A 26,736-nucleotide genomic window follows, 5' to 3' on the forward strand; every position below is an offset into this window, starting at 1 on the left:
TATATAATATCAATCAGGTAACAAAAGCTCAGATCCATTAGGAAGGTTATTACATTTGTTACGAGAGTGAGAAATGGATCCTAACCTTTTGTGTATGAAAGCAAAGTCATACCTGAGAATACGTAAAAATCTAACAACATTATTTTAATTGTTTTAATGTCATTTACAGTAATGGTTTTTAATAAAAAAAATTAAAATGCAGTTTGTTATCAGATCTAGCATTTTGTAATTAATTAGAAAATTTTATCTTTTTTCTCCAAGTATGCAAGTTTTTGTTAATTTTGAGCTGTAAATTGATAAAGCATTGTAAAACTATCAAACTCAATTTAAAACATTCTTTATAACATAAGAAACTTCTAAAACATGTGACATTAGATTTTTGGTACATTTTCTCAAAATGCACTTTTTTGGTAAAAGTCCTACAAATTTTAAGTTGGCTCATTAGCACACTGAGAATTGGTATGACAATTTTTGTACGTGCTTCAGCACATTTACATTAGTCTAATCAAATATTAAAACTTAAAAATATGTATAAACTCAAATAAATATATAGAGGAATAAATATAAATATGGCAAGTATATAGTTATTGTAGATTAAAGAATCTTTAGACGACTCTAAGAAAAAATGTAAAACTTTTGTCCAGACATATGTATATTTAAATATAAAACGTTTTTAAAATGTTGCTATTCTTAAAACACGTTTTAATAAAATGCAAACCTACTGAAGAATGACACACTTTGTGTTATCATAAACGTTTAAAAGTATCACATGATAAACTATTTTACAATATGAACACGATGACATCACGATTGCACAGGCCACTAATACTTGGACCGCTTGGAGTGGCCTTCGATGGAGACGCAACACTTTTCCTCGACATTTGCGACGTTGCCACTGCGCTTACGCGTCGGAGAGGAGCCGGGCGACTTCTGCTTCAGAATCTCAACATCGTTGAGTATCACCTGAGCACCTCCTCCACACGTGGGCACCACGTCACCCTGCGGACAGAGGCATATGTGTCACACACGAGCTTTGTAAGTCAAAACATACCAAATAGTGAGGGTAAAATATATTAGAAATGTAGCATCATTGTCAAAACTACTATGTTGGACAAACCTGCCGATCCTTCTAAGTTTGATTTAATGAACATATATATATATATATATATATATATATATATTAAAGCAATGAAGACATCATTAAATTCAATTAACACCTGTAAAAAGTCACCTATTAGTCAACTTTAGAACATTTTTAAATTTACATAAATGCCAAAATTCATCCCAACGTATGACACGACAAAGATGTATGGTGGTTTTTACATGACAAAGATTTCTTAACAAAAAATTTATTATTTGATAGACTTTTAAACTATATAAAATTATCACGTATATAAATTAAATAAAAAATTTAGCCACCAACGTAGTTAAAACATATGTCAATTTGGTCTAATTATTTATTTACCTTAACCTCTACAAATACCCTAAGATGGATTCTTTGAATCCGAAATTTACATTGTACCAAAAAACACAAGTGTTTCAAGGTATATTCTTATTAGGTAAAATTTAGATTGTATTATGTAGCTAATCTGGATATGGTGCCGAGACAGGAAAGTGTAAAGTATACTAGGGCTGGACATAGAGATAGAATGAGGAACAAAGAACCATTAAAGGATAACATAGATATGGTAAGAAAGGACGATATGCCAAGAAGGATGATGCTAGAATGAAAGATACAGGGCAAAAGATTTAAGATGTTGATAAATGGATATATAGAGAATCTGAGTGTACAGAAGAATAGTCATGAAACACATTTTGTTGTTTTATTTCCATCAGTCACAACATAAGGACTACAACCAGTCATCATCAATAATTGTCATTAATTTGTTAGTCCATTGAGGAAGCAATTACTGCAGCCTGTCTAGGACTGAATGATTGAATTGATTTTGGCAAAAATGCATGTATGTACTAAAATATTAATAGAATGAGTTTGGATACAGATAAACTAGTCAATTTTTCAGGACATTTTAGTCTATTTGGTTGCTCTACAATAGTGTTAGTTGCTTTCTCCAAATAATTTTTTATTTAATTTTATCTAGTAAATATTTACAAACTTTTTAGTAAGTAAAACAAACAATCAAAAGCAACTGTCAATATTTTTTTTAATTTGTTTTTAATAATTTTTTATTCAAAACAGTAAAATGTTTTTTACAAGGAAACCCAGTTTTTATTGGTTAATTAATTATATAAAACATAATAAAAAAAAAACAATTAAAATTTACTTGCAGTTTTTAATTTTTTATGATTTTATGACAAGTTCCTGAATTAGTTGTCTGGGAGACAAAATTAAATTGTTTATTACATTCAATTGTTATTATTAAAATTATAATTCAAATAAAATATTTACATTACATGTAATGATTGAATTATATTTACTTTCTATAATTCAATTTTGAGTCAGTCTTTGTGTATCTTTGATATCTCAATATCACTGTCCAAGTATCTGTCTACTTCTGAAGTACTCAAATTGTCTTGTTCCATGAGGTAGCGGAAGAACTAAAACCTCATTCAACAACTATAAACAGTTAAACACCAAACATTGTGAACATGATACATAGAATGTAAGCAGAACATTAAAGTGACGAAAATTGAGCATATGACAAAATGTAAACAATAACAAAACAAGCTATTAGTTGAGAATCCAGTGTGCAAACATAATGAATCTAAACGGAATAATTGCTTATAAGGATACATGAGGGCACAAAGCTGTGATCGTTAGCGTCTAGAAAGAGCACAACAAGTGAAGCTCGGGCAAGGTTATTCAGTCCCACTCAGCCACAACGAGTTCCCTCATGGGTTAAATCAAAACCTCATTTGGCTTTCACTCATCAATACTTTTCCCTACATACAAAGAAATTGGTGATAAATTTCAACTGGCTTGTGGTTTTTTGCCAACAAAAACTAAATCACGAAATGCACTTAAATAGTATTGCAGTGGCGCACACCACCACAGTTGGATGTGTATTACAGCGACGTTAGAACGCCAAGATGGCAGCTCTAGTCTGCCCACCCCATGATACTCTTACTTTCTCAACAATGCTGAATTACCCCCCACCTTGTAGATGTGTGTCTCCATATCGCCTTCCGAGTCCTGTTCTTGTGTCATCAAGCAATACTTGGAGGTCTTGGGGTTGGCCAGGTCCTTGACATCGGTAAGTTTGGTGATGGACTTGCGTTTCTTGATGACAGGCTGCATGACAGTGTTGAGTGGTACAGGAGCGGGAGGGCGGTGCTCCAGCCACCTGTCGTCACTCACTGAGCGACTGCGGCGGTGGCGAGGGTTGCTGACTGCAGTCGCCGGCCGAGTCCTGCACTCGGGAGTGGGGCGGCTGGGCGGCACGGGAGTGTACGGACCCTGGACACACAGACACACTTTCGCTGTTACTCAGATATTCATTAATTTTAAGTCAAGTCCATTTATAAGCTTAGTTAAACCATTGACCTTGAAAATTCAGCAGGTCTGTACTAGTTCATTAAAAATATGTTGAAATTAACTAAATTAGAAGCAATTTCCAAGAGAAAAATAATGCAGCTTACATTGTTTTTTAAAACCAGTGTCGATTGTCAGAATATTATAATTGTAACTAATTCAAAAAATAATAAAGCTATTGTAATCAAGATCAATTTTGTAACTTTAAACAGTTTTTTAATAGATTGAACCATTTCAAAACGGGATTGGCATCATTGTGTTCTAAATTCTATTAAAGTCCTTTAATCTTATGTACTGCTTGATTGTCGTCGATAGTGGTCAATATTTTAATAGTGTTGTATTAGATTTTTGTACACATGATAACAGTTTATACTGACCCTAGACATGATAATAATAGTTCACTAACAATAACGCTATTAGCTTTATTATTACATTTGAAATTACTCACACTATTGTTCTTAAATGTGTTTAAACATGTAATTTTTTTAACTGTAGAAGGTTTATTGTCTCCTAAATGAGTTAAAATTGCTAAGAATACAAACGTGGTTTTGTATCAAAAATTGCAAGAAAATAAAGAATGTTCCATAAGAAATGTTAAAGTTAACCACCATGTTACCACGTTGGAAAATGGTGGCCAGATATTGAAATTCCAAATTCATATTTTGAAAAGGATAATAGGAATTTGAACATTTGCCATAGTTATGTTATAAAATGTATAACACTATGATTTATAACATATATTAATGCAAATATCTGATATCCTATTATCCTTTCAAATTTTAGTTAATAACGTTTTAAAGAAAGCATCAGGTTTTTAACTGTTGTTAAAAATTAGCTGAACCCCTCCCCTCTAATTTAAACTTTTCTGTAAATTTGGTTGTTTTTAGATAGCAATGTTGGCACAGCTAAAATGAACACAATGTATATAATAATTATCACCTATATTGAAATTAAATAGTGATTTGCGGATTATTTTTACCATTACGTTAAGTCTATCATTTTATCTCAGCCTTATGACACTTTGACATGTGTAGGTTTCATGGAAACAATGACTTGACCCTTCCGACAGATATATTTAAGAATGGCAGACTTTGACCAAAACACCAAATACAGTTATATCCGATATTAGAGATTATGTCTCTTGGTGAGTTTTTTACTTCACAAAAGGTCTTTGAAATGTTCGGTACACGCTCTGTGCTTATCGCAGTTGTCAAGGAAGTATTTATAAATGACCTTCACTCTGCGGCAGAGGGATGGGAGTGCCCTTTGTCTAACCCCGACCACCTGCTCGTCAGTTCTGCGTCTCCTACAGAGCCATAACCAAACATATCCGTGGCATGTATTAGGCTACTGCTTTCTCGGTTGTCACAAGCACGTGTCTACTACGTATCTCGTTATTATTCTTTATCGTGTAGTAGTGTTGTGATTAGTTTGAAATATTTATCTTTTTTTATAGTAAAATGTAATTAAGCTTATCAGTTTATGAAATGAAAATTAAATTTATTTTAAATATTTATTTTAAATTAAGTTTTGTAAATAATGGTTTTTTTTTATTTTTATCAATAAATATGCTAATTTAAAGTGAAATACCCGGTTTTATACTTTTTTTTTGCTTTTACCTTCTATAAGTTACTTATAATAATTAGCTTTGAACTTCACAAAACAAATTGTTTTACTTGTCTTGGCATTATAGGAAATTTAATGGATTTATTAGTGGTATGAGAAGGGTTAAAGGTTCCTAGCACACACAAAAATTGACCAATTCTCTGTGAAAACTTAAAGCAAGATAAGCAGATCTGTGCTAGGCTGTAAGATTGTCTGGTCATCTCACCTTCCTGCGCACAGTGACGGAGGAGGGCGTGGCAGAGGCGGGGGTGGACAAGCTCTCAGTGGAACTGGTCCGCAGATCATAGCTGGAGGGCAAGCCGGAGCGAGGAGTGCTCAGAGCCTCGTCAGACAGAATCCGCTTCACCTGTTGTAGCTTCTTGTCCTTCTGCCTCATCTCCAGCTGTTCAGAGCAAAACAGCTGTGAATTAGCCGTCTGATAGAGAGCCTTCATTTTAAATACAGCGACAACAAATAGGCTTCAGCTTTAAACACGTCTCTTCACAACATTATATGTACAGCTGCCAAAAGGACAAGATTCCTTAATTTATAAACAAAAACTGTAATAATTATTAAATTGTATTTATGTGAGGCCTTTCGTGTTCAAGGAACACATCATCAGACTCACATAACTGAAATTAAAGTGGTTAAAGTAACAATTTAGTAACAAATTTAGTAACAAACAATTTAGACTTATGACAAAAAACATATCATTAAAAATACAAGGAGATAAAATGTTAAAGACCAGGAAGTATGTCTACTGTATATGTAAAAATTATTATTTAAATAGATTAAAGGCAGTAACAGTGAATTTTGAAAAGGTCCAGGCTCATTATTTACTAAATCATTTTGGTTCTTCTGTATAAACATTAATTAAATATTAGTTTTTCATATACAGTAGACATACTACTTCCTAATTTAGACATAATATTCTAAATTGTTTGTATTATTACTTTAACCACTTTTATTTCAGTTATGTGAGTCTGATGATGTGTTCCTTGAACACGAAAGGCCTCACAAAAATACAATTTAATAATTATTACAGTTTTTGTTTATAAATTAAGTATTTCATTCCAATAAGTAGAAGCTGGTAAAATGTAAGGACAAGATTGTTAAAGGCACTGTACAGGCAATCCTTCAAATCCTCTAAGAATGTATATAAAATTCGAGTGCAATAGAGATTATAATCCAAAACTGATAGAACCAAAGTATTCCAGTAACATATCGATCAGTAACTGGGCTTAGCCGACAATGGTGCAATAGCACTAGATAAATTCCAATATTCAACCTTTTCCTGATAACAGAAAATGCTGAATCGTGCCATCATTTGTGACTGACTAAATCCCCTTAAAACACTTAGAGTTAGAGTACAGTACTGCAGAGATGATTATCCAAGACACGGCATAAAAAAAGTTTGATTGAACCCAGCGGCGTAACTAGGACTAGGTTTTGAGAGGGGATGAATCTGAGTGAAGAGCACACCACTGGGGGGGGGGGGTATGGAATAAATCTACATTTAAATAATTTATACCAGCCTCATTTGAAGTAAAATATTTCACTGCTACATTTCAAACAAATTCAATTGCTGTTAATCATATTTTTTTTAAGTCTGTCCATTTTTAGCATTATTTTTGGCACATTTTTGAAAATAACCATGACATAGATAATAGTTTAAAGGTTTTACATGTATGCAATATGGGTTGGAAAACTGACACCCTGGAAGAATATGAAATCTATAAACATTTTCAAAACAAAGACCCAAATTGTACAATATTAAACGAAAACCTCCAATTCAGTTCCTATAATATTTTTTATTACGATCTTCGGTCACAAGAATACTTTATTAATGACTTATAAAGTTCCAGTACATTAGAACGGACAGAAAGTAGGTGAAGAGGAGGACTCATAATCTTCAGTCCTCAGTGTCTGCACTGCCGACCAAACCAGTTCGTGTTCGTGGTTGTGCGTGAATATTTTCCAAATCCAAAATTTATTGCACCATTTTCACTACTAAGAGATCTTTGTAACTCGTTAGTTATCAGATCCTGTGGTAATTTCTATTTTTTAACTGTGATTCAGTGGTAGTATTACAATACAATAGCCACAATTTATTTGCAAAAAAATTTAATTTAAAATAACTTATTCTTAATATTTTAAATATATGCTCTATGGCTGTGCTTAGTAAGTGTATGCAAGCATATATTTTACAATACTGCTCCACTTAATTTAAAAGCATTAATCCACATTAAAGCATGCATAGCTCAACAAACTGTAAAGTTACAAATGCCAAGCAAAACATATGAATGTCACTACAACTAAATCATCGATTCATATGCAATACTATGTAAAATCTAACACAAACAGAATAATCTTATTAACAATATATGACCTGTTCAGTGTTTTAACATTAACTTAACTTATTAGAAGTAATAGATCTGCTCACTTGAATCCTTAAGGTCCAATAGAGTTTAAAAGGATTCAATCAAAAGTTTTAAAATGATGTTGTCTACAACTGATAGGGACATTGACTTATCTTAATTAACCAGAACATAGGACTTCATAAATTATTTCATGATTACTTGCAACAATGCCCGGAATAAAAAATTACAAAGAAATCATAAATTTGGTAATAAATCATTTTGCAGTAATCTAATTAACGATCTATCCCAAATTTAATTCAATGACCATTAAAAACAACAAAATATTATAAACCAAACAATTTTTTTTTCAACAGGTATTCGTGGATTACTTTTTATGTTATCAGTCTCCAAAGGTTTAAGAATGGCAAGAATTGGACTGGTGATTATTTTGTTTCAATCATTCTTAGATTAAAAAGGTTTTTAACAAAGCCTAGGATTTGAAATTCAAGATGATTTGAGCATTTCAATCGATTTTTTAAAGATTTTCATTATAATTATTTTAGTCAAAGAAAAATTAAACCTTTTATTTTAAACTTTGTTTTCATTACAACTTTTACTTTTTCCATGTAATCTATTTTGTAGTATTTCCTAAAAAATTATGGATTATGACATAATTTGGAGTTAGCACTAATTTCTGAGGAAGTAATTAAGTATAGCATATTTTAAGTTTGTGATTTGTTCACATTCTGAAAAAAAGAATTCTAGATCATTCATTTCCAACACAATTTCATGAGAGAATGGTTTGATCACTATTTACATCAAAGTTTGAAGAATTACAAATTTGTATTCCTAATTTATACGTTAGTATCTGATGTAAATGTGTAATTAAAATCAATTTAGTATCAGCCAAAAAGTTAAATACTGGTCTTTTTGTGTTGTTACCTTTATTATTTAAAACATGTGAAATAATGTTGGGCCTAATATTGAACCTTAAGGTATTCCGGATACTAAATGTTCATAGAAAGCATAATGAATGTTATGTAAAGAATGAATGAGAGATTATAGAATTTCAATTGTTTATAACCTGATGTTAGAGATTTAAATCAATATCACTCCATAATTATATAATTTGTTTGAATAAAATATTTTGTGGAACTTTGTCAAACACTTTCCTGAATACTGGTAACATTACTGTTACTTTTTCTTCGTTATAAATCTTTACAGTGTAAAAATTGCTTTCATTGTTGATTTCTTCATCCGCAGTAAAATTATTTTTGATCAGTCAAAAAAGAGTGATCAGAAAAACTGGCGGCCACATAAACAGAGCTACCAAGGCCATCAAACAAATATTTGTACAAATCTGCCCATTTGGATGATACATACAATTGGAGGATATGTTATTCAGTGGTCTTTTTCAACATAACATTGTTGAATGATATATCGACCATTGGTCCTGAAAGGATTAAGAAAGTTAAAACTGATCAAATATATCAGGTACATTGAATGACGACGTTGCACAAACCTACCTCCAGTTTTCTTTTCTGATCGGTCAATTTTAGTTCCATTTGCTGAGACATTTTCTCCGCAGTCTGAGCGATCTTGGACTGGAACCGCTGCTTATCTCTCTCCCTATCCTGTAGCCGTCTACTGAGTGCCTGGTCCTTCTCCTGGATCTGGTTAGTCACAGACAATGAGGGTTACGTGAGCAAGCGTGCTGAATGTGTGCGATATTAGTACGACTATGTCTCTTAAGCCGAAGCAGGCAGAAAATTGGATTAAAGTAAAACAATGTTTTATACAGATTCAAAATCTTACACAGTAAATAAATAAATAAAAATGCCTTTATTTACAAGCGTTTCTCAGTACAGTTACTGTTTTTCAGAGCAACTCAAGTCACTGAATGCCTTAAAAAACTAAATAACAAAAACTAAACTAAACTTAATTTAAACAGGTACAATAAAATCTAGTGGCTAATTTAAAATAATGCAGTGGTAAAAACTGTAACATTTCTTATTCTTACATACTAATAGCTTAACTTAGTTAATTGTCAACAATCAAAAAGTCTTTAAGCTTCCTTTTAAATGTGGAACAACTGCATTCTTTTAGGCTAAGGGGGAGGTCGTTGTACAACTTAGGGCCGAAGTATGAGAAACTACTTCTTCCGACTTCATATCTGACTCTATGAAAGTTTAGCAGATAGGCATGGCGGGTGCTACGTTGTGAGACCTCCTCCCGGAACAACAACCACTCACTCAGGTACCGTGGTTCCTTGTGTGATAGGATTTTGTGGACTATGCAGCACGTCAACATCCTGCAGACGGATTCCATTGGCAGAAACTTAGCAGCATCCCGAAAGGGGGATACGTGATCAAATCGTCTCAAATTGAAAATGAAACGTATAGCAGAGTTTTGAAGTCTCTGAATGCGATTAACGTCACTCCGCGAGATGCTGTTACCGTAAGCAGGATAGCAGTAGTAAATGACAGAAATACCATCGACTGCCTGCATAAGCTGAAGCTTGGCGTATTCCAGGCCTCTTAATCTGCCAAGAGCACGCTGGATAGCATGACATGATCAGAGAAAGTTAGGTCGCTATCAAGCAAGATGCCGAGAGTTTTGACCTGGTCACACACTGCCAAAAACTCACCATCAAGAGCGATCCCCACACCTCTATCCGTCAAGGCCCGTACCAGATTTTGTGGGATGACATGAAGGACAGTGAACTTGCGTACATTGAGCCTTAACCCATTGTCAACAGACCATTTACTTATGTTCTTAAGGTCTGAGTTTATATGGGTATAGGCCTCAGGCACTGAACCAAGATCATAGGCCAAGTGCAACTGGCAGTCATCGGCGTACAAATGTGCCGTACAATGTTTGATACACGTAGGGAAGTCAGAAGTGTACAGATTAAACAGTACAGGACCAAGACAACTTCCCTGAGGTACACCTGACAACTCAACTATACTTTCCGCTGTCTTTAGCATCAATCAAATCACAAAACAGATTTGTCAAGGCAGTGCAAGTGCCGTGGTTGTGTCTGAAACCAGATTATATATATATATATAAATGAACGTTTGTATGTCCTTTATAGAATCAGAAACTAATCTGAAAATTATCACCGATCATTCTGAAAATTTGTACGTATATGTATCTTTCCACGTAGAAGGTTTATATGCTATGACCATTAATGTAACTCACCATCATATAAAATATAAAAGTTATCAAAGCCCTGCACATTATAAACTGCAATTATAAGACAGTTATGTATATTAAATAGCCAAACACTGTTTGAAGGCGCTAAGTTTTGATGTATATTTGTCTTTAAAATAAATTTCTGATTGAACTTAAAGCTTGAGTGTTAGACCGCTTTATATTAAAGTACATGTATGTGTACAATGGCTATAAACATATACTTTTGACAGATTTTCTTGATCGTGGCAAAAAAATTCTACATCAGCGTTGGAAATATAGTTCATTTGAACCAGAAGTGTTCATCCATGAGCAAAGCATGCGAAGCCATGGGAAACAGCTAGTAGCTTATAAATCAGGCTTGAATACAGAATAAGTCATTATTTGTAAATTATTTAAATGTTTTGGCAAAATAAATAGCAATTGTACATATACAATTATAGACTACACATAACTGTTTCACTGATTATACAATTATAATAACTAATTGGACAGAAGAAGTTTTACGTACCGTATTTAAAATAGTACTTAGAAAATAATACTCACTATAAGGATGTTGAATATCAAACAAATAAACGATACTTTTCATATGAAACCAAGACATAACATGCAGATGTAATGACAAATTATGTAGAAGTGTCGAAATAGACAAAGATAACACTAGATAGCAGCAAAATGTATGGAAATGACAGCAATAAGGGAGGGGGGGAGCAGGTTGAGTACAACTGGCAGATTTTGTCTTAGCAGAGGGTTAATTACCTCACCCCTCCATCAGCAACATCGGCACAAATGAGCGCACAGTAAAAGCCAAGTTATGATGCAATGCCATTCGACTGTGAGCGTAGCCCATGACAATAACGTGAACGAGACCTGATTGATGATTTACCACGACTCACCTCATCTTGTAATCGTTTGATTACTCTTTCATATCCCTGAGACTGCTTTTTGGCGTTGCTTGCATCCAGTTCTGCTTTGACGACTTGGGACTCAAGAGATTGAACCTGCAAGCACAAGTATTTTGGAATAGCTCTTGGTTTGAAGTAAATGGTTTTCAACATACAAATTATTGGTATTACATTTAATTCTTAAATTAGTTTTAAAGAAACAACTTTATGTAAAAGAAACATAATGTTGTATTCCCAAGTTGATAACATTCTATGTTACTGAAAGACGTTTTATTCAAAAAAATACCCCAAAATATTAAAGATAAGAAGTTGAGACTGAGACACAAAGGAGGTAGTTAGATCTAGTTATTCGATTATGATGATATGCAACTAAGTAAAACCTTTGGATATTTTGGTTACTACAGTTGTGAATTGTGTGAGTGTGGTGAAATATTTTATTATTGTTATAAAACTCATCGTAATGGCTAATATGCTCAATGAGTATTAAAACAATTTGTCTAAAGAATAGCTGCATTGAAAATAAATCTGATTTCTCACGTTTTCTTATTTTTAACACTTGTAGTTACATCTGGAATAGTCTCTTTAAGAATTTTTTTTTTTTAACTATAGTAAACTGAATTGAAATTGTTACTACATTTTAATAAAGTATTTACAACAATCTGTATATTTATGAGCACAGCAGTAAATATTAGTAAGTTGGAAGCAAAATCATTGGAAATGTTCACAAATTTGACACTTGTGTATTAATTGTGCCAAAAAAGTAACGCATTTGTTTTCATCTCAAAAAAGATATTTTGCAAAATGAAGTAAATAAATATGATATTTGTAGATATTTTTATACTCTACTGAATGAGCAGCAGAAAATTAATTGTAAATATAGACAGACATTAATGCTATCAAAAGTCAAAATTGGTTTTTTATTAAATTTTTAATTTAAAAAGATTTTGTTTTAAAAATACATATATTTTTTTTCATAAAGCACATTCTTTCCAACACTGTGAAAAATGGAAGGAGATATATTAAGAAACAACATTTCCTTAAAACTGCATGCATAATTTTGTAATAAAATGATACAGCACTTTTCACACGGAAATTGATAAAATGACACTAAAAGGGGTAACAAACATTATTTTTCGATAATGTAATCTGTTTACATAGGATTAGTTTTCTGGATAGATAAAACTTACCTTCTCCTTATAATGAACAAGGTCAGCTGAAACAAGAGCACTCTGATGTCTCAACATTAGAAGTTCCTTTTCTTGTTCAACTAGGCGTTGCCGGAAATCTTTCGCTATAACAGGAAGTTAAATAAGTATGGTATGCTTTTATTAATTAATAAAATCTGTCTTACTCACAGATCTACAATTTTTGAAAAATCATACTTATTGATTTTATACAAGCATTGTTACTTTCAAAAAGGCATCTTATATTATATAACTAGGTCCTAAAGTTTCACATATTGGTATAGAGGCATGGATGTAAATTGTTATTAAAATACACAAAGCACCATTCAAATTAAGGTTAAAATTTTTATAAATTTTTTACAAGTAAAAAATTGTGTCATGTTTTTGCCAATATAACAATTTTGCTAGAAAGAAAATCATTTTGGCTTATTTTAAACAAGTAAAAATCACATTTGTAGTAAACTGCTACCTAATTAATATTAAAATAGTTCAAATATAATTTTTTCTAAATATTGGGCTAATTTGTTAGTACCTAATTCTAACAATCAGTTTTCGTTTGATAGAAACTAGACTATGTTGAGCATACACATTCGTTCTAGACGAACTGGACTTATATTAATACCACTTAATATCGTGTACTGCATAAAACACAAAAATATACGCTAAATAAACTGAGTTAATTTTCCTATGAACAATATTAACAATACAATAAGATGTATGGATTTAGATTTCTGTGTGTAAGTGAAACACAATTAAAACAGTAAACGACAAACCTTTCACATCTGCTTCCGATTCAAATTTCTTCCTTTTCGCGATCTCAAACTCCAAGAACATCATGAGGGTCTTGAGCGTTCTGTCATCGTCCGCCCCACTGAGACATAGGCTGGGAAACTGTGAAGCCAGACTGGAAATATAACAATGACTTTACAATCAAGTTGTGCGTAGTTTATTTAAATCCAGATGTTAGATTGTGGAGTAACAGAGATTGAAGATAACCTAATAAAGTTAACCCTCTCCCAGGCAAACGCCTCGGCAGGGCGCCTGGCGCTAAAGTCCAAACGCCTCCAACTGCTTTATCCACGCCCTCTGCTTTGTGCTGCTGTCATACGATTGTTTGGGGAACTAATACTGGAAATATCTATTGGCAGTGTCATTGTTGCCTTGTTTATTCATAGTTCTATGACTAAGGACGCAATCTAGGATTAATAATTTGAAACGGTTCATTGACGGTGATCTAGTTGTTTAGTAGTACAATAATTCATTCTGACTTGTGCTGCTATCTTACGTAATTTGATGAACTATTTGGGACTTTTTATAACCACTTATTTACTGAAATCATTTTGTTAATTGTTTTCTCAATCTTTACACTTGGTTCTGTACTTCATAGATGGCATGGCAGGTTCAAGATGTTTGCGTGATAGCGAAATTGATCGCGTTTTTGACAATGAAGTGGATAATGAAGGTGATGGATTCAGTGACGATGAAAGTTCCATGAATAGCGATGTATTTAGTGATGAGGAAATTCACCATTCTAACCAAGAAGATAGGGACACTGATGACTCGCCACAGTGCTCCGGCGCTGCCTCGCGACGCCGGCACCGCTACACGTGTGTCCCGCCAATGCCTCGCGCGCCTCTGGTACCACCACTCGGGTCCCGCCTGTCTGGTCTAGACAAAGATAACACTAGACAAAGTCTTAGTGTTATCTTAATTTTTATATTTATAACCCTTTATATACGATACTTTATACAACAATTAAAACAAGATTTTTCATATAAGTTTGACTTTTTGTTTGATTTTAATTTACCTCATAAGGTTGATATTTTGTTAAATAAATACAACGTTATTATAGAGGATTTAATCATCGTTGTAACGATGTACAATAAATAATAGTTTTATTAAAACGTAGTAAACACGCGAATAAGTGTCCCCTCGCGGCAGAGCGGCCGATTTAATTCAGTCCAGTAGTGCCAAAAGTGTGTCGCGGTAATTCGACCGGGAGAGAGTTAATAAAGGTGTTCCGACAGTAAGAGGAAAGACCCATAGGAATCAGGTCCCAACAGCACTACGGCACTACAGCACCAAACTAGTAAACAATGGATGACAACAATCTGGCGTTGTATTACGAGACAAATGAAAAATAGTATGCTAGGGTAGGTGGAGATCAGTTTGTAGGGATTGTAATATACAATATTACGATAAAACGTTTCTTATCTTGACTGACTTAAATACATACTTCCGATACAACTGTGTTTATATCCATTAAACAATTTGGCCTGTCTCGGCCACAAAGCCAAATTCCTAAGTACTATGTCCGGAACTATTGATTTTACGTAATGTATTAGTTGTATTCAACCGAGAACTTCATTTTGGTTTACATTACCTTATATGCTTAAGAATGTTTTCAAATATAACCATATTATAGAGAATTTAATAACATTACAATGATATATAATATGTAACAGTCTGTGTTTAATAGAATTGTTAAAATAATAAAACCACGAGTGTGTTCTCCCGTGACGGAGCGGCCCAATCAAATCAAGCAAATGCGGTAATTCAACCGATAGAGGGTTAATTGATGTTTTGACTTAAAGCTAATTAATGTGAAGTTGTTTTAGGCAGGATCATTGTGAAGATGTTGCGGTAATCATCCCCCACTTTTGTGGAGTTAGTTATTTGTGGTCGTCCAATTAAAGGGAAGTATTTTTAATTTGTTGTTTTGGAAAATTATTTGGGAACTCCGCATTATCTCAAAGGAAATGTTGGGATTAGCACTATAGGACTATGTTTTATTTGATAAATAAATCAGTCTGTGATATTTGTTCCAGGCCAATGTCTGGACATAACGAAGTGTTACAATAAATGATTATCAGCTCTGAAAGATACTCATTTATTAGTGTACAGCCCCCTGTACTTCTGTACAAGTTAACCCAGAGTCAGAACAAGTTGTGCTTGCATCACCAGAATATTTCTCTACAAATAACCCTATTATTTTTTTAATTCCATAATGCCCTCCACATCCAGCTGTTGTAGTAAATGACATCCATTCGGTACAATGTATATGGGAGAACAGAAAAAATGAATCACAGTTTATGCTAGATTACTAGATTAAATTTCACTGTGGTTCGTTCTAGTCATAACATAAGTGTTTCACAACTAAAAACAATTTAAATTAATACAGTCTTGGTTTTGTCAAGTAGAAAAACGTGAGCCCAAAATATGTAACATAAAAAAGAAAGGCACTTTTTCTCACCTGTACACAGCCGGGACTCCCACCTCGATTGGTACATTCTCAGTGTTGGCTCCCATGTCGTTGAGGTTAGCCATCGCTCGTTTGAAGATCTGCCAACATATTAATAAACTCGTTTAACAATTTTCCAAATATTTTAAAAATCAGCGAATTAATTATGATTCTAATTTTTGTACACATAGGTTTTCCAATATAAATATAATACCAAGAGTCTACTCGATATACAAATCTCTTCATACAATGCCTTCTTCTTATTGTTTCCACATTGTCACTTTTACTGATTAATTCACTAAGTATCTTAAAAATGTTATTTATTGACTCAATAAGTTACTAAAACTGAACATTTCGCAATTCAATTCACTTTTATCTGATATTAGTGCAGTTCTGAATAATTATAGCTGAATTTTTGACACAGCCATAAGAATGTCACTAAATAAAATTATTGATACAGTACTTTTCAAGAACCGAACAAAATCGTGATTTGTACCTGGTTGGCCTGACGACGGCCCGAGGGCAAGTTGTCGATGTTGCGCAGTGGCGTAGGCTTCACCACCTGTACCTCTTGACTCATCTCGGCAAACTTCATCACGTGCATGTTCTCGTCGTAATCGTCCGACCGGGGGTTCACACAAACTATCACCCTCACTATACACTCTCCGTCGAAGAAGTTCCTGAACAGATGGGTGAGCTTCGACTCTCGGTAAGGCACAGGTTTGTTGGTCCCGTTCATCTGATTCTCCCGCAGAATCTCCAGGCAGATACGCAATGTCATCAGGGAGTTGTTGATGGTCCCTTGAAAATTAATCAGACATTGTAAAGTCATTCTCAGAAAACATCTATTCAGGTATTCCAATAAATCTGCCGTTACACAGGTACACCTGGATATTACAATGATTCAATGAATATAAGATTCTCATGTATTTAGTACCAGAATAAATGTAATATAGGATTGTAAAAAGACAAATTTATAAGTACATACAGTCAGAGAGATGACAGCAATGGTGCATATTTTTTCAATTAATAATACCTTTGTTTGAAATTTGTTACTGATGATGAGTAATTTGGAAGGATAACAGGATTTCGGACATAAGCTATTGTATACACTAAAAATATATATTATATGTATTGCAAGGACTGGCATTTTATACCCACTTTTCCAGGTGTCAAAAAAATCATAATACTTAGAAATCTTAACAATTGTAACTCTTTTTTCTTTTGTTTTTTATTGTAACATATTAGGATGGCAAATGTTCGGCATCGGCATTCTGTTAACATTTTAATAGCATCTTTTGAAAAAAAACTGACACCAATTTTATACTTAACAACATTGGATAACCACTCTACATTTTTGCACTTATTAGAATATTATGAAAATTGAGTAATTAAATCAAATGGAATTATTAAAAAATATCTTGTGATGTATTCTAAAGACAATATTCAGTAATCTGGTGTAATTCAGTTGACTTTAATTGTATGTGGACAAAATGTAGATTTACTGTTACATTCCTGAAACTAAAAGAACACTAAATTGTACACTTTGCAGGAGAGTATTAGAAAAATAGAGCATGTTGTGGTCTGGTTTGGGGTTCAAAGAACTCTTTTTTTGATTATTTGGAACGGGAAAAACCATCACCTACCCACATGTATAGCAAGCATTGTTATTGGATTGGCTATAAAAAGAATTAAAACAAAAGTGCCTATCTCTGACCTCAAACAAAAGTCTATTGCCATATTATAAAAACATTAACTAGCTCATTTCTTTTTGAGCTGTGGCCACAAAATTAAATGAATTTTTAACAAAATCCAAACCCGCTCTAGATTTGGTTCCCTTGATAGTTCACTGTCCTCCAAAATAAAAAGAGTGTCTCATCAAAAAATTGTTTTTGAAAAAGGCTAACACTTTAATGCTTATTTTTTTAATTTTGAATAGCCACAATTCAAACAATTACAAAATACAGAGCAATAATCCAATAAAACTGAAAATTCACATCAGTTCTTTCAAGAGTGCTACTGAATTAAATAACCTCAATCATCGCTCATTATTTTGCTCATCATCAAACTGCAACAATATTATACATAACCTATGTAACAGTAGAGGAAACTGATTATACTGCAATTATCCATATACAATTTTTAATGTCATTAAGATAAACATTCCAAGAGAATTTGTGGCTAATCAGGAGAATATCTATTAACTTAGAACAATGAAATTAAGCTTAGTAAACTTTATACCAAGTGCAATATATGAATGTTTTTTAATAATCCTATCTCTTAATTATATTAAGAATTGAGTTAAATGGAAAATATTTTAGGTTTTTTTTTAAACGATAATCCGAGTTCAGAATGAGATCGCATACCCGCTTCTCTAAGCCGCATCCCTGCCGTGTTGGTACGACTGGTCCTTTCACTCCCGGCCAGATCCACAAAGGACAGCTGACTTATAGATATTTTCTGCTTGTCCTGCAGCATGGTCTCCCCGTACATGTCCAGTGGCGCCTGCACCAGACGTACAGTGAAGGTTGAGTGACTCCTGCTGGACTCCGCGTTCAGAGAGTTGTGTGCCATCCGCTTACGGCGCAATCCCTTGTTGAACACCTCGAATGCTTCTTCTGTGGATTTTACTTCCACCTCGGTCACTCCGTGTACGTACATGTTCTTGGCCCCATCTTCTCTCACCAATTTACTTTGGGGTCCCCTGCTCCAAAAAATAAATAATTACAATACGTTTAACCGAATTATTCACTGGTCTTTGTGATTCCTTCGTCAATAATTTTGTTTTTAGATCACAAACAATTTTAAAAAAAGATTGTTACACAGGTTTTCTTTACCTGCCAATGTCAAGTACTGGTTACATCACTGAGTAGTTACCAGATAAAATATTACTACAGATAATTTGTTTAGGCTCCAATACACTATTAGTTGGAATGTTGGTAACTCCTTGACAATCTGAATTCACTGGTTAATTATTACTCGGTAAACAAGTAGGTCAAGAGTTGACATATGGATATAAAACAAGTTGTGTAAGCTAGGCCTACACAGAAACACAGAATAATCAAATTACTAAGACTTATCAGTACAAAGAGGTATTCCTCAATGCTCGTTTTTGGGGCCTACTTTCTTCACACATTTTAGTAATTGTCATCTTGAAGCACATACTGAACTTTAATATGCTAATGACATTCTCCAACTCATAGATGATGAGTGTCCTAAAACCTGGAAGTAATATCACATTTTGCTAAGAACATAGCCACTAAATAACATTCGAGTGGTGTGTAAAAACAAACAGTCCATTGGTCAAATAAAGTTCCCTACCCCTAACTGAAATGACATCAGAATCAAAATAGTTTGGTGTGACAACTATGTAACACAACCCATAATCATTGAAATTTAGAAACAGTGCAGCAAGTGAAGTTTTGACTGACATAATTGCAATAAAATCACTAAACAGCATGGGACAGATTAGCTTACTTCAAGCTCATCAGCAATAAAGCCTCCTGGCTTGGTGCTCTGTAGCAAGTGATACTAAAAAGCCATTAGAGCTTTTCTGATACGCTGGTGATCCCAGTGCAGTAATTTTTAATTACAACATAACTGCTTTTGACCATTAGTCAACCAAACATTTAGTTTGAAAATGTTGACTGCCATGCAGGTAGGTATCTTATTCCATCTAAATGATGCACAAATGATTTTAATTAATTCTTTTTATTTACTAAATGTATGATGAAAGTGTAAGAGCAAAAGTTTGAGAAAATGAAATACGTGATGAAAATGACTGGTCGCTTCCATTTTGTAGAACCAGACCAAAATGTTATTGTTATTAACACTTCTAATGTAAAGTTATTCCTATTATTTTATTATTATTTTAAATTATGCTTTAATCCTGTTAAAACTAAAGATACCAATTTATATTTATCATTCCGGTATTTTAGTAACAAATTTGAAATTTCACTCATTTACTTGTGTTTGGTGGCCAGTTCTTCAAAGTTGTCATCCAACAAATCGTAGACACAGTTGTTGTAAATCTCTACATATGTGACAAACACGGCATACATGTTATCTTCATCTATATCCTCTATTTTTGTCTCCTCTGGCACCCGATTCAACCAATCACTCTCCATTCTGAAAAATATCTCACATTTACAAAACTTATCACATATTATTCATTTATATAAAATAAACTATATAATTTTGCAACATTTATTTAAATACTAAAATATATTAAATTAATAAAAGAACGTACAATTTTTAATAATGAATAAATCAGTTAGTGTTAATTTACAGGACATAAAGTACTAGAATTGATTTAGCAAATATAGTTGTACAGAATAAAATGTAATCAGAGGATTAAAGATCTGTTCATAAAAAATGTAACAGTTTAAATATTGTTAAACTAAGCAGTAAGAAGGTCAGAGTTCTTTCACAGGGGTGGTAATGAACATGCTGGTAATAAACAATGCATTCAATGGACAACCAAAGCTTACATGTTGATTCAATTTAAATATTTCCACTGTTAAAATATGCTACATCAAATTTGATTTTTTTGCTATTACTACTTATTGTTAATCCTCTGAGGTCTGTGTGATTGGCTGGGTAATATACCTGCCAATTATTGGAGAACACATCTCACACACACTTCAGGTGATGAGTTTATTGGTCTCTTTGTTTTTTTAATTTTCTGAGCATTCTTCGGTTTTTATTTATAAAATAAAAATAGACAATTAATACTTCTGTTATTTACAAAAAATATTAAGTTTCTAAGAAAAATACTTCACAAACAGATTCAATCAGAATACATTTACTTTACAGACTTTTAAAATAACTGCCATCTAAGGCATATTTCCAGTTGAAACTTTTGAAATTTCTCACTCAAACATGGACAATGATTGTCAGGAAGGAATTTCTTTGGAAAAAGTGAACAAAGTCCTTTCAGAAGATTCAGAACTATCTTATATATTTCTGGAAAAATCTGGTGAGAAAATATTTTTCCTGGAAACGTTGAATGGTAATAAGCCTACAATTTGGTTTCAAAATTTGTGGGAAAATATTTTCATATGGATAGGAAAAAATGGACATTCTCTGCACCTTTGGAATATGGTACAACCTTCTGGTTTTTAAATAATAACGACAATGACACAATTATTTTTACATAAATTAATTAGCTTAAAGTTAGACTTTGTGTTATCTGCAAAACCATAATGACACCATAATAAATTGTAACAACGAATCATGACTCATCCGGGAAATAATTTTTTTAATAATTCTGTGTAATACATGACAAATTCTTATAAAATATACTCCTACACAAGAATATAAATTTTTTGTTAGATTTTTAACTTTTGTTTTGAAAAATAATTAAAAGACAAAAACAAAATTACCTTCGAACTTTAGGGGTTTTTGGTTTTTGCAACTGGGTTTGTATTTCCTTAAGTCCTTCAGCTTTGGCATCTTCTTCACTTTGTATTTCAAAGCCGTTCAGCTTATCCGGTTTAAAAATATACTTTTTGGCTTGTAAATTTGCAATACTGTTGAAAATTACATCTAGAGCTCTCGGCATAATACCATTATCTTGAGGGGACCCGGTCATTGTAAAGGTCTTACCGCTGCCCGTGATACCATACGTAAACAACAACCCGTTCTTTCCTTGAAGCAGATTATCAACTAAAGGTAAAGCAACATGTTCAAAGACAGCTTTCTGATTTGTATTCGGATCAAATACATAGCTGAACGTATATTGAGTCTCCCTCAAATAACCGTCCCGATAGTTTATTGCCGTTTCGGGTGAAAGCATCTGTACAGTGGAAGGTGAAATCATCTTCAAACAAGCAGTTTCGCTCTGGTTTTCCATAGGTCTTATTCTGCAGTAGACATGAATGGGTTCTTTGACTTGGCATGTTTGTGGTTGTGCTTTGCTCGCAGGCGTCCTATAAGCCGAAGCCTGGTTTCGCCTGAAAAAAAAAAAAAAACAGCATTTAACACAACAATTCAAACAACTATCAAAGAAAAAATGTTGATAGATAACTAACAAATACCTTCAAATATAGCCTTGCCTATGTATTATTATTCCTATTCTTATATTTCTTACCAAAACAATAAGAGTGGAGCAATAAAATAAGGTAAATTGTAAAATTTAATTATATCTACATTTATAAGCATGTAGGCCTATACAGGGTGAGCAATAATACCTGTTAACAATTATTTTAACACCATTTTAAAGAAAATTTTATTTAAACCACTTTAATTGCACAAATAAGTTACACACACACACACACACACACACACACACACACACACACACAATGTGAGGTTAGTAAATTAAGAAAAATAACGTTAAAGAAATTTATATTGTATTCTTTAAACAGACTTTTCTCAATAAAAAGAACATAGTACTCATAAAATGATGTGATGCACTAGTTCCATCTCCATTACCAATCTTGGGGCAAATGTTGAAGGCTTCGTTTTGTCATGCATTGTTTTGTATGCTAACACAAGTCAGTACTTAGTTATTATCAGGGGGCTATTATTTTTACCAGAGTTGTTCTTACCAGAGACCTATTAACACTACATTATGACTGATGCTTGTTTTCTGCCTTCCAAAAGGAAGTGATATTGTTGAGGAGGCCACTTTGTCCTTATCTACTATTTAATAGTAGGTAAAATACATACATAGCCTATGTATTATCACCTAAATATAAAAAGTTAACGAGTGCTGACGTGATCTGAGCTTGAATTTAGGTACTATCTTGAGGGATATTTTTCTTTCTCTGCCAGGAGTAGGGGTGGCACTGATGGCCAGGGGCATTTCCGATTGGTACTTTACTGACCTCAGATCGCACAAATGAGATCTGATGTCAGAAAAGTGGTGACAACCTGGGATGTGATCTGAAGTCACAAAAGTAGATTGGAAATGCTCCTAGTCATCAGTGCAGGATACAGTGGGACCTTCAACAAAACCCCACACTTCTGGAGATAAAAGAAATGCTTGCACTACTTTGAGATAATAACCAAATTCAAACTCAGATCATGTAAGCGCTCATAAAGCTTAAATCTTTAACTTTGGTACTACCAACTTACTAATATATTTATGATAATCTAAACCTATTTATATAGTGTAATAACAAATAGTAGACAGGGCCTAAATTCGAGCCCAGATCATGTGAGCACTTGTAATGTCAACTTAACTTTTTATATTTATAACAAATACGTGAGTATAGACTAATAACAAATAGTTGATAGGGATAAAGTAGCCTCCTCACCGACTTTGCTTCTTTTAGGAGACAGAAAACAAGAAGCGATTGTCATAATGACATGTAATTTTAATAGTAAGCAAAATAAAGTCTGTTTTTTTTCTAATAATGTAGTTTATTAAGTACCGTTAAAAAAATAGTGGCTGTCAGATAATAACAAAGCACTAATTTATACATACACATAGCCAAGATAGGGCTAGTGCAATAAGAAGCCACCAACACAATGGAATCATATTTAAGATTATCTAAACTATAGAAAAAAATTTTTGACTCGAATTACGTTATATTTAAAAACTATCTGTGTCATGTATCTATAAAATGTAACAAACAAAACAGTTTAACATTTAGTTACTTTTTACTGTTTTTAAGGATATACTATGATTCCATTGTGTTGGTGGCCTCTTATTATATTGAAGTATAATTTTAAATACCTATAGCAAAATTTGGTTTGATATTTTAGTTTTGGTAGACCTAGTTGACACCAATAATTTATAAGGGTACGGTCCAATAAGCGGACCCGGTTTTTTATATCGAAATTGGCAAACGATATTACTTAATCATAACCATCGATATAATCAATCGATACTGATGAATTATTTTTAACAACTTAAATAATCTATATGAACAGCTGTAAACACTTTCAAATAATACAATGTAATATTTTAAATTTCACGTAACATTGTGTATTAAAATGGCCGTCAATCTTAGGAAGCTTCACGAAATTGCTTTAAAAGACGATAAAATATGTTTTTTATGGCTTCAGGATGTTGGGTTAGTACCTAAGAATCCATTATGTGATATTTGTGGAAAGTTAACAAATGTAACTGTCAGAGGAGCTAACATGGTCGTCTTCAGATGCAAAAAAAGAAGGTAATGGTGGACACAACTTTAGTAAAAACGTTTTCGTTCTGTTTCATTTAGTTAAAGTTATGAGTTTCCCTGATTTTGGTTATGTTCATTTATTATTTGTTATCATTAAATTCACATTTTAATTTAAACATATGATTTTTATTACTTTTATATCGATTGATAGTCTATGATTCGATATGCGAATATTAGGTATCGATGATTATATTTTTCGATATAAAAAACCGGGTCCGCTTATTGGACCCTACCCATTTATAACACCATTCTTGTTTCGGTAGTTTAGATAATAATGAATATCGATGATTCAACTGTAATGGTGCTCTTATTATACTACAGGGGTAGGGTACGATAAGCAGACCCGGTTTTTTTATATTGAAATTGGCAAACAATATTACTTAATCATAACCATCGATATAATCAATCGATACTGATTAATTATTTTGAACAATTAATTTTTAATAATCTATCAACAGGTGTATAAACACTTTTAAATAATACTCGTAATATAATATTTCAATTTTATATAAGTAACATTTGATTACAAAAAATGGCAGTCAATTATAGAAAACTACACAACATTGCTTTGAAAGATGATGACATTTTTTTTTCGTGATTTCAACATGTGGGACTCGTACCGAAAAAACCCATTATGTGAAATTTGTGGGAAAGAAACAACTGTAACTGTCAGAGGAGCAAATATGGTCGTTTCAGTTTTCCTAATTTTTGTGATAATAATTTGTATGATCACTGTAAATATTAAATTTATATTTTAATTTAAAATATGATTGTTATTGAGGACTATAGATACTGGGTACGGTCCAATAAGCGGACCCGGTTTTTTATATCGAAGAATATAATCATCGATACCTAATATTCGCATATCGAATCATAGACTATCAATCGATATAAAAGTAATAACAATCATATGTTTAAATTAAAATGTGAATTTAATGATAACAAATAATAAATGAACATAACCAAAATCAGGGAAACTCATAACTTTAACTAAATGAAACAGAACGAAAACGTTTTTACTAAAGTTGTGTCCACCATTACCTTCTTTTTTTGCATCTGAAGACGACCATGTTAGCTCCTCTGACAGTTACATTTGTTAACTTTCCACAAATATCACATAATGGATTCTTAGGTACTAACCCAACATCCTGAAGCCATAAAAAACATATTTTATCGTCTTTTAAAGCAATTTCGTGAAGCTTCCTAAGATTGACGGCCATTTTAATACACAATGTTACGTGAAATTTAAAATACTACCTTAATTGTATTATTTGAAAGTGTTTACAGCTGTTCATATAGATTATTTAAGTTGTTAAAAATAATTCATCAGTATCGATTGATTATATCGATGGTTATGATTAAGTAATATCGTTTGCCAATTTCGATGATAATAATTTGTATGATCACTGTAAATATTAAATTTATATTTTAATTTAAAATATGATTGTTATTGAGGACTATAGATACTTTTATATTGATTGATAGTCTAGGATTTGAGATGCGAATATTAGGTATCGATGATTACATTCTTCGATATAAAAAACCGGGTCCGCTTATCGTACCCTACCCTACTACAGCCAAAAATATTCCTAGAACTTGTGTAAAACAACAAAAAATTAGTTTCTTTTTTATGAAGCTAACAATAACTTACCTAACCCAACTACCTTACTGTAACGCCTACGCGAGGATCTACCACCCTACACAAATGCCTACCACCCTACCCAAGGTCTCATCACTCTATCCGAGAGTCTAACACCCTGCCTGAGTGCTTACTGCCCTACCCAATGGTCTACTGCTCTACCAGAGAGCCCGCTGCCTTACCTACAAAGGATTTATTCCCATTACATAGAATGTTTTATACAGTATCTAGTTTTTAAGGCCTTCCCTTACCTTTATTAATTAATATTGCTGTCCTAGTTACTTATTTTTATTAGGCTATTACCCATTCAAAAACAAAACAAAATTGCTTAGTAGGTTTTGTAAACTAATACCTGTTTAAGTATATTTATGACTGCATGTAGGCACATTTTATTTTCTATCTATGTGAAATTGTATAAATTTAGGCCTTGTTTGCTAGGCTATCTTTGAAAAATTAAAATCTAATGGCAAATTACAGTACCAATTATTTTAACTAGAATCCTTCAATAAACTTATTTTTACATAAAAATAAATTATTAATAAACTTACATCATAATGTAATTTTAAAACAGCTATCCTATAGATCTTGCCAAAAACAAAACTACATAAAACAGTAAAACATCACTTTTCTCTTTCTTCTATTTGAAAATAAACGTTTTCCACCTTCCCTGTCAGGGCTGCCACTATGTGTGAACAATCAAATAGAATCAGACTCGGAACCAGCGAAAATTTGAATGAGTAGATGATTTTTTTTTTAACCACCATGATATAATGTATATAAAACCCTTGGCTACCTTGTTTATTTATTTCCAACGGACATTATTGTACTATTCATCCCTGCTATCCTATATATATATATATATATAAAACACTAATGGGTCTTTGGTCTTCATATAGTAAAATATAACATTCAGCAGCCTTTTTACAATACTAACATATATACTATAATAACTAAGAGATTAGAATATATTATACATTGATAATTG

At 32.7% G+C, this 26,736-nt stretch overlaps 1 protein-coding gene across 1 annotated transcript; it reads right to left on the reverse strand.

Moving 5' to 3' along the window:
• Positions 1–634: 634 nt before the first annotated feature.
• Positions 635–26,439, reverse strand: LOC124366439 (kinesin-like protein KIF23). Its single transcript, XM_046822997.1, has 13 exons — positions 26,300–26,439; positions 21,362–21,931; positions 19,944–20,105; positions 18,344–18,681; positions 16,474–16,778; positions 15,990–16,078; positions 13,510–13,640; positions 12,740–12,843; positions 11,544–11,648; positions 8,982–9,128; positions 5,322–5,498; positions 3,116–3,415; positions 635–999 (listed from the first exon to the last, which is right to left on the reverse strand). The coding sequence occupies exons 1-13, from the start codon at positions 26,302–26,304 to the stop codon at positions 823–825; spliced, it is 2,610 nt and encodes an 869-aa protein (XP_046678953.1). The 5' UTR covers positions 26,305–26,439; the 3' UTR covers positions 635–822.
• Between the last annotated feature and the right edge of the window lie 297 nt (positions 26,440–26,736).

The sequence above is a fragment of the Homalodisca vitripennis genome, chromosome 7 (assembly GCF_021130785.1).
Source record: "Homalodisca vitripennis isolate AUS2020 chromosome 7, UT_GWSS_2.1, whole genome shotgun sequence".
Classification (NCBI taxonomy): domain Eukaryota; kingdom Metazoa; phylum Arthropoda; class Insecta; order Hemiptera; family Cicadellidae; genus Homalodisca; species Homalodisca vitripennis.

Excerpts from the sequence above, each read along its gene's own strand:
- LOC124366439 (XM_046822997.1), bottom strand. Across the intron at positions 20,106-21,361 it reads AAAACCCCTAAAGTTCGAAG|AATGGAGAGTGATTGGTTGA; the intron begins GTAATTTTGTTT and ends GATATTTTTCAG. Across the intron at positions 1,000-3,115 it reads TGGAGACACACATCTACAAG|GGTGACGTGGTGCCCACGTG; the intron begins GTGGGGGGTAAT and ends CTCTGTCCGCAG.